Raw genomic sequence first — 9,641 nt, forward strand, 5'->3', positions numbered from 1 at the left:
GGAGCCCGCCCAGATAACAGAGGCATACATTTCAAGTCTTTAATTTTCAAGTATTAAAATTGGGAGCCCGCCCAGATAACAGAGGCATACATTTCAAAATCAAGTCAGAGGACAATAAAACAGAGGGTTACAATAGGAATCCCCAGCAGGAAACAATAAAATTCCCCGGCACCGGGAAACAGAAGGTTGCAACAAGAGGTCACAGTACAAACTCAAGTACATGTGTCAAAAGAAGTAAAGCACCGAAAGAAATGCAAGCAGACAAGGAAGCAAGGCAACAAAAACAAATTGTACTCTAGCCTAGCTTCTTGTTTTTTTTAAGCACGGTGTAACAAGGAGATCGGTAAGCAGTAGTAATAACATGCAACAACAGTAACATTGCAGTCCAACGGTAGTCCCAGCTACCAAAATTTCTCGAACTACATTGACCTGATTCCTGTTTAGCCCAGGATATGTAGGAAACCTTTGAAGCAAAGGTTCGGTCAAATCTTTTTCAAAAAATGCTTCAACGGAGTACTCGGATGGGCAAAAATCGCTCGCTTTATCTTTGCACGAAAACCCTTCGTGTCTCCGGGCAAAGAGGGGCAGCTGTAAGCACGTGATTTTTGCCCTATATGAGAATTACTCCCAAAAAATTCAAAAATAAAATGATTTTTCTTTGGTGTGCAATTTTGTGATATTTTGTGATATTTTGAATAATTATTTGTATTTGTCTGTGCGTGTTTATTTGCTAAATTAATAAAAAATACAAAAATATGTCGCATTTTGCATGTAGGATTTAATTCTACAATTGTTAGTAATTAAATTTGTTTTACAAAAATTAAAAATTACAAAAATAGGCATCGTTTGCATTTTTAGCATTTAATGTCCAAATATACAATTTTATGCTTAATTATTACTTAATTGTGCGTTAATTGTTATTGGGAGTTAATTTGCGCTTTTATAACTTAATTTAGTTCTTAATAATAATTTAAGTATTTTTATAATTTAGTTTTAGAAAAATAAAAGAAGAAAAGAGAGCAAAAATACAAAGAAAAATCGGATTGGGCCACTTCTTCAATTGTAAGCCAAAGGCCCAAAAAATTATCCAATCTTCCCAAACGACCCGGTCCATTTCAAACCGGGTCGACCCAGTCCATAACCCCAAATACCAACACCCCTATTTCCCTATCTTTCATTTAACAAAACCCTAAAATATTCACTGTTGAAAAAAAACCACCCGCCCCCTCTCTTGCTCTCCTTCTTTAAGCTTTCACAACCATGGCTGCCCTTTCCCCCTTGCCCAACGACCACCCCTCCAGCCCTTCCCCTTCACCCCATCACACTCACACACACACACGTCAACACGCATACACACATACACAGTAAAAAACGCACACACGCAGCAGCCTTTCATGACTGCTGTTTCTTCTTCGTTCTTCATCCAAACGACCAAACGACCCTACTGTCATCGCGATGTTGCTGCTCCGTCCAGCTAGTCGCACACAGTCCATCGCGTCGTCGACCACCTTCGATGTTTCTTCGTCTCTGAGCAGCCATGAACAAGCTCAAGCTCAAGCTTTCATGGCTGCCGACGTCGACCATGTCTTCGTCCAAACGAGCATCGTCGTCTCCATCGCTGCCACCAGTTGAGTAGCATTGCTACTGCTGCTCGCGACCGCTGCCACTGCTTCGCCATGGCCAGCTGCTTCTGCTTCACGTTTCTGCTTCTGTTGTTGCTTCATCTTCTTCGTTTCGTCAAAGTTCGAGGGTCTTTCGTTGAGTCGAGGTCCGGTATGTCGAGTTTTCTGTTCGAGTTTTGGTTGGGGGTCGTCAAAACAGTCCCTACATAGTCCGAGGTCATCGTTGGTTAGTCGTTGTTCGTCGTTTCGATCCGGTTAGTAGATTTTGAGTTTTATTTTTGTCCGTATTTCGTTTTGATATTTCTCGAATCTAAAATCGGTAGATGTTTGATTTTTGTTTTGTTCATGTTCATTGTTTTGTTAATTTTTCAGTTGTTCATGTGAAATTGTTAGTTTAATATTTGTTAGATTCAAATTGAAATTTAATTAATTATTTCTTCAATTTGTTTCATGTATTTTATGTATTTTTCAGAAATTGTTAATATTGTTAGATTCAAGTTTAAGCTCATAATTGGTTCTTGTTCGATCTTGTTATTTGTCTAAAAAGAATTTAGTTGTAGTCGGGGAGTATGTTGGTTTAATCATGTGAATCCGTCATGTTTTGTTGTTTAAAAATAGATTTAATTCATGTTCATCTTTGTTTGAAGTTCGTTTTTAATTCAGTGATTTAATGTGAAGTTATGTTTTGGTTTTTAATTTTTTTGGAATCATGTATCTTTGTTATAATTTTGTTGGATTTAATTTTAAAAGATCAATTGATTATTTGAAGTTTAGTGATTTGAATAAGTTTATTTGTTTTGTTTAAGCTTAATACAAGTTTAATTCGAATTTGAATAAAACTTGCTTGTTATTGTTGTTGAATCTTTTCATTTATGTTCATACTTTGTTTGATTGTTCTTGAATCCGAAATTAGTATAAGTTTGATTTTTCTTGTTTATTGTTCATCATTTATGATTATTTCTTGAGTTTGTCTCATAATCTTGTTTAAGTTTAATATAGGAATTGTTGGTTGTAATGTTGTTAGAGTTGATTTTAAGTTCAAATGATTATTGAATTTAGAAATCTGAATATACTTGTTTGTTGTTGTTGTTGAATCTGAAAGTAGGTTTGTTTGTTGCTAAAAATATTGTTCAATCAAAATTTTAGTTGTTCTTTGTTGTTCGATTTGTGTTCATGTGATATTGTTGTTGAATTGGTTCAGAAATCATGTTCATGTGATTTGTTGTTTGAATTTGTGTAGAAATTAATCATATTGACTATATTTTGGTTGAGTTTGATTAATTGATTGGTTATAGCTAATAAGGGTAATTTGGTAAATTGCAGTACGTTTAGGGGTAAAATGGTAATTGCAATAAGGTCAGAGGGGTAGTTTAGGAATTGAACATTTTTGAATAATTCTTTATGTTAAGCATGGGGGACAAAATGTAATGGGGTGTGGGTGATATAGTTGTTTAATATAAATGGGGACAAGACAAAATGTAGTGGAGGGGAATATGGTAATTGTTTATGGTAGGCATGGGGGACAAAATGTAATGGGTTGGTTTGATATATTAGTTTAATATAGTGGGGGATGAGTGAGAAGATAATGGGTTTGGTAGGAGAAAGTGGTTGATTTTAATTGATTAAAGGGTTGAGGATATAAATAAGAGGTCTGGAATCAGATTTTAGGGGGAGAATACAGAAAGAGGACAGTTAGAGAGAGAGAGAGAAAGAAAAAAAAAGAGCAGAATATTTAAGAGAGAAAGAAAATTCCGAAAAATATTAAAACTTTCAAGAAAAAGAAAAGAAAATAAAAAAAATACAAAATAAAAAAAAGAGCTGGAAATTAGAAGAGAGAGTAGTACACACCTGATAAATATTCTGATATACATGTTTTAGAAATTAAGGGTTAAACATTAATTAGCCTTTCAAATCTGAAAATTCCCTTGGTCTCTGTCCGTTGTTTGTTGTCGGTGTTTCTGGATTTTATTTTGATTTTCAAATCTGTTCATGGGCTGTTGTTGCTGTGCTGTATTGTTATTACTGCTGCTGATTCTCTTCTTCCTTTCTGCTTCCAATATCAGGTACACAACTGACACGCTGGTTATTGTAAACCGAAATATGAAGCATGGATACGAAAATGAAGAGTTGAAATTCTAAATTTAATTTAATTATATTTCTGAATTTTATTTGTATGTATAAATTATTTAGCTTGCAAAAATCAGAATCATGTAGCTATTTAATATATATAGTGGAACATCCGACGATAGCTTAACGGATGAACTATCTATATATTGCCTAAAAATAAATAAATGGTGTAGTAATTCCGTCTAGTCAAAAATTCAAACGAATAGGCCATTTAGGAACTTGGTAGGAATATTGTTTAGTTAAATAATATTGGTTAATTTCAGCATGTAAATGGTCTAGGATTAAAATTAGATTGCTAAGTTTTTTTTTTAAAATTTGACAAACTGAGAACATGCTTAGTATAATGTAACTAAGTAGTAACATGTGAATAAGATGGCCCAGGTCTAGTTTTATGTCATACACGTTGGGCCTGAGCCCGCAGTGGTAACGGACTGTCCTGTTTGCATCATTTTCAGATTTTATGAATCATATTCGAAACCCATCTATAACAACTCAAGCATGTAAATAAATTAAGACATTTTCTCTTTTATTTTGTAGAGACAAATTTAATAAGAGAAAAATGTAGGCATTTTAGGACTGTCCTTTAAAAATAAAATGAGATGAGCCTCGCCCAATAAAATGCACCAATTGCGGGGCCCTCAATAAATGTTTAATTGAATATTTAGAATTCGGGATGGACTGTTTAGTGAATTCCACGGTCTTACCCAGAAATAATAATACGCTAATCGTTTTAGGCACGATTTTAATAATAATACATTCCTAAACACGGGTGTGCATTTCATGCGACCCAAATCCAAATCCCAAAACATCAAATAAAATGTGTTCCGGATTGTGGGTGCATTTCATGTGACGAAGTCCAAAGACGTGTTTTATGTGATGTTCACATTCTTTTAAAAATAATAAAGTGGTAAAAAGTTAAAATTGGCACATCGGTTCATAATTGTATTAAAATCAGATAAATAAGCCGAATATGACAGTTGAGCGACCGTGCTAGAACCACGGAATTCGGGAATGCCTAACACCTTCTCCCGGGTTAACAGAATTCCTTATCCGGATTTCTGGTACGCAGACTATAATATGGAGTCATTCTTTTCCTCGATTCGGGATTAAAATTGGTGACTTGGGACACCCTAAATCTCCCAAGTGGCGACTCTGAAATAAATAAATAAATCCCGTTTCGATTGTCCTTTAATTGGAAAAAACTCCTTGTACCCTCGCGGGGGCGGAAGAAGGAGGTGTGACAGGACAAAACCTACATAAGAAAGTTAAAATTTAATTAATGTCAGCTCATTAAGGAAAAGAAAACAAATTAAAATTTTAAATTAATACAAACATACATGCGCCTATGGTAGATCTGCATCAACCGCCGGGGATGAGGCATAACTCAACCTGCGCCCTCCGTCCACGTCCCGGGTGGGCCGATCCTCAACTGCGGTAGATGGGCATGCAAAGTAAGTACTGGTCTACATCCCCGTCGAATGTACCCGTGATTGACAATGCTCCTGACGGGGTGACCTGCGATGCTGGCAGAGATAGTTGAAGGTTGTACGAAGGCATGCTGCTGGAAGGATCATCTACCCGAGGTATATAACCCGGCTGATCATCTCCAAGCGCCTCAACTCCAAAGTCATCATCATGTCCCTCAACAGGTGGGTCGACATGTGCCTCAACGCCCCCTTGCTGGGGACCACCTCCTCGCCGTCCCCCGCGACCTCGTAGGGCACCACTCCCTCGTGCCCTACCCCTGCCTCGTGGGACACCCCTACCCCGATGGTAGTCCTCTGGCGCCGCATATGAGCCTCGTGGTCCAACCCTTGTGGCATCTCTCGCCTGAAACAGGGTCCGATGAGCCAACTGTGCCACCCACCGGCCATAGTCAATGACTGCAGGGATGTCAGTACGCTGCTGCATCTCCTATCCCAACTGGTAGAGGTGATGATGCCCAATAGCCTGTGAAACATTTAAAATATTAATTAAATAACGCTATATCACAATTATACGATATTAATAAACCAAAAAACATACCAATGCCTCGTGCCTCCCGGCGTATAGTCTGTAGCGCTCGCCAAGTACATGAATAGGGTTCCCGATAATCAGTCGAGTGTGACGGCGGTACCATGACGCATACAGATGAATAGTGGCCTCCTGGGTAAATGTAGGCGCTGGCAGAATACGGTCAGCTCGCTTCTCCCAAATATGGACCTACTTCTCTATCCGTCCTATATATATATATCGTCCAGCTTGGCATGGTCATCCCGCTGATAGTGTGTAGCCACCCATCCAGGCTCCCCCGGTATAGGCTGGGGATGGTGAAACTAGCGAAGCACACGCTCTGTGGCATGATACTCAACCATATCGAAGAAGATCATCGGGACGGAGGTGCTCCAAAGCAGTCGATTGACTGAGCAATAAACGGGCAACTGAGCTAGCAAATCGTCGCTGTATGGAGTCCAGATGAACTACCAAATAATAACATAAAAGTGAGTATGTGCAACACAACTCAATTTAAAACAAGTAAGTGTAGGTACATATTTACCTATGCATTCACCAGCATATCTAGCACATCCCTGACAAGGGGGAGATTATGATGAGCATCAGTCCCTCAGTAGTTCCCACACCGGAGAATCCACCTAGAAGCTAGAGCGAGAAACGGATAAGCCTCACCGGGCGCAAATGGTGGTAGAGGTGGCTGCAACGGCATGATCCGCTGCCAGGCCCAAACCTAAGATAAAAGGTTGATGTAAAATTTATGAGTCATTTCGACCATATAGAATTCAAAGTTATGAACAGAGTATTCGAAAATGTTGTCACCTGTAGGAGGGGCAGAAAACCACATATGTCCACCGCTGGGCCCATGCTCGACCAGCACATGCTCTTATACAGGTATGCGAGAACAGCAGCACCCCAGCTGTACTGGGGTAAATCATCCAGCTGCTGAAGATGATGGAGAAAGCGCATACCCACGAGACTCCCCGAAGTGTTCGGGAACAAGACACATCCGAAAAACAGGAGCAGTGCCAACCGCGTGTACCTCTCAATATGGAGATCCTCCGTCTCACCGGTAATGTCTGGGTGCAAAACAACCATATGATCTCTGATGGCTGACAAAGCAACGTGACTGCCCCCAACGTCACCCTGAGGTCTATAACCAATAAACTGCCCCATCATATCCAAAAACTGTGCACGCGTCATGAATCTAATGTACTGGGGCAGTGCCACGGCCTGTCTATCTACGCGCAGCCCGTACAAAACCTGAACATCCTCCGGCGTGATGGTGGCCTCTCCAGTGGGCAAGTGAAAAGTGTGTGTCTTCGGTCTCCACCGCTCTACCAAGGTCGTGATGAGAGACCAATCAAGCTGCATCCGTCCAAGCTCAAAAATCGTATAGAAGCCCGTAGCCTGTAGGCGCGCGACTACGCAGGCATGGAAAGGATGCTCCACGATGAACTCCCACAAATCGTCAAGTCTCCTGGGGCGGAGAGCCTGCATCGATAGTTGTCCCTCCCATACAAGGAGGACCTATGGTCGCCCCGCAACACTAGTAGCTGATCCTCGGCAGGTCCAGGATGCGCAGGCGGAGGAAAGTCCATGTCATCTACTATAATTTAAACAAAATTAATTGTGGTTGTTAGTTTAATGAATTAAATAATTAATTATGTTTAATATTGGACTGAATAATTATGTATAGGTTCCAAACTCGATATTTGAGGCCCGGTAGCATCAAGTTATCCTTAATTATTATGTGTGTCAATTTTAACATTTTTAGAATTTTGTTAGCTTAATAAATTAAATAATTAATTATGTTTAAAATTGGAGTGAATAATTATGTATGGGTTCCAGGCTTGATTTTTGAGGCCCGGTAGCACCAAGTTATCTTTAATTATTATGCGTGTCAATTTCAACATTTTTAGAATTTTGTTAGTTTAAGGAATTAAATTAAAAATTATTGAATTGGACTGAATAATTATGTATGGGTTCCAGGCTCGATATTTGAGGGTCCGGTAGCACCAAGTTATCCTTAATTATTATGTGTGTCAATTTCAACATTTTTAGAATTTTGTTAGCTTAATAAATTAAATAATTAATTATGTTTAATATTGGACTGAATAATTATGTATGGGTTCCAGACTCGATATTTGAGGCCCGGTAGCACCAAGTTATCCTTAATTATTGTGTGTGTCAATTTCAACATTTTTAGAATTTTGTTAGCTTAATAAATTAAATAATTAATTATGTTTAATATTGGACCGAATAATTATGTATGGGTTCCAAGCTCGATATTTGAGGCCCGGTAGCACCAAGTTATCCTTAATTATTATTCGTGTCAATTTCAACATTTTTAGAATTTTGTTAGTTTAATAAATTAAATAATTAATTATGTTTAAAATTGGACTGAATAATTATGTATGGGTTCCAGGCTTGATTTTTGAGGTCCGGTAGCATCGAGTTATCCTTAATTATTATGCGTGTCAATTTCAATATTTTTAGAATTTTGTTAGTTTAAGGAATTAAATTAAAAATTATTGAATTGGACTGAATAATTATGTATGGGTTCCGGACTCGATATTGGAGTTAATTTTACAACATATATTAATTTGTTAATTTTGTAAGTTTATTGTTATAAATTAAATAATTAATTTTGTAAAGTGTAATTGGGTAGAGTTTGCAGTTACTACATACTTAAACTACATAGAATCTACGCTAAAAGGTTCTACATTTTACTACGCTAAAAGGCTCTATATTTTACTACGCTAAAAGACTCTAAATTTTACTACACTAAAAGGCTCTATATTTTACTACACTAAAAGGCTCTATATTTTATTACGCTAAAAGGTCACTATTACATATAAAAACAACTAACATAAAATACAAATATGAACAACAAACAAAATAAATAATATTAATTTTTTAACAATACAAATAATTTATCAAATTTTAACAGTTTTTTGTACCAAAGCTAATAAATCAATCCGGGTATAAATAAGATTCAAATTTAAACATAAATATAACACAAATTAACATGGAAACACATTAAACAATACAAATATGCATGTACTATACGAGTTTCGACATAAACAAAATCAAAATACCTCGATTTAAGTATTTTAAATTTGATTGAAATCGAATTTTTGCACCCGAAAGAAGGAATCCAAAGTTTGTCTTGTGTGTGAGACCTACACTCCTTGCTCTTTAGGTGACGGGTTGGGCCCAAAAAAAAAAATTTAACTGACGCGGGGGGCGGGGGGCGGGAGGACCAGCAGTGCTCGATTAATTTTTTTTAATGGGGGAGGGTTCTGTCATTGTCCAAGGAAGAAGAAGGGGCTTTATTTTATTAAAGCAATTCGTAGTATTATACTGCATTTTAGTTAAACGCAGTATAGTACTGCGAATTGCTTTAATAAAATAGAGTTGGGCCCAAATTAATAAGTAAAACGTAGTATAGTACTGCGAATTAGTTTAAAAAAAATTTAAATAATACACAGTACTATACTGCGTTTTACGTTAACGGCTAACTTTCCGTTAAAGTAAAACGCAATATAGTACTGTATTTTACCTAGTTATGTAATTTTTTTTTTAGCATTAGAAACGTGAATTTTGTCCAAAAAAGCATCAAAAAAGTTTCGGACTCGAGGGTAATGAGACTGGGGGGTTAGCGAAGGGGTAGGGAAAGAAAGTGACAAATTCCGTTGTTTTCCTTTTTCTTTTTAGTCGTCCCCTTTGTCTTGTCTTTCTTTATTTTTTGTAGTTTTAGTATTCTTTTTTGTAAAAACTAGCACAATCACGCGTCATGCAAGCGTGAATTGCACGTAGTTCGGCCAAATTAGTTGTGTCATCGCTACATAATCATGATCAATGATTAAAGTGGTTTATTAATGTGAAATGATTAAATTA

General features: G+C 37.3%; 1 protein-coding gene across 1 annotated transcript; it reads right to left on the reverse strand.

The window, feature by feature from the left end:
• Positions 1 to 6,351: 6,351 nt before the first annotated feature.
• LOC138878074 (serine/threonine-protein phosphatase 7 long form homolog) lies at positions 6,352 to 7,238 on the reverse strand. Its single transcript, XM_070157731.1, has 2 exons — positions 6,561 to 7,238; positions 6,352 to 6,471 (listed from the first exon to the last, which is right to left on the reverse strand). The coding sequence occupies exons 1-2, from the start codon at positions 7,236 to 7,238 to the stop codon at positions 6,352 to 6,354; spliced, it is 798 nt and encodes a 265-aa protein (XP_070013832.1).
• Between the last annotated feature and the right edge of the window lie 2,403 nt (positions 7,239 to 9,641).

The sequence above is a fragment of the Nicotiana sylvestris genome, chromosome 9, assembly GCF_000393655.2.
Source record: "Nicotiana sylvestris chromosome 9, ASM39365v2, whole genome shotgun sequence".
NCBI classification, from domain to species: Eukaryota; Viridiplantae; Streptophyta; class Magnoliopsida; order Solanales; family Solanaceae; genus Nicotiana; species Nicotiana sylvestris.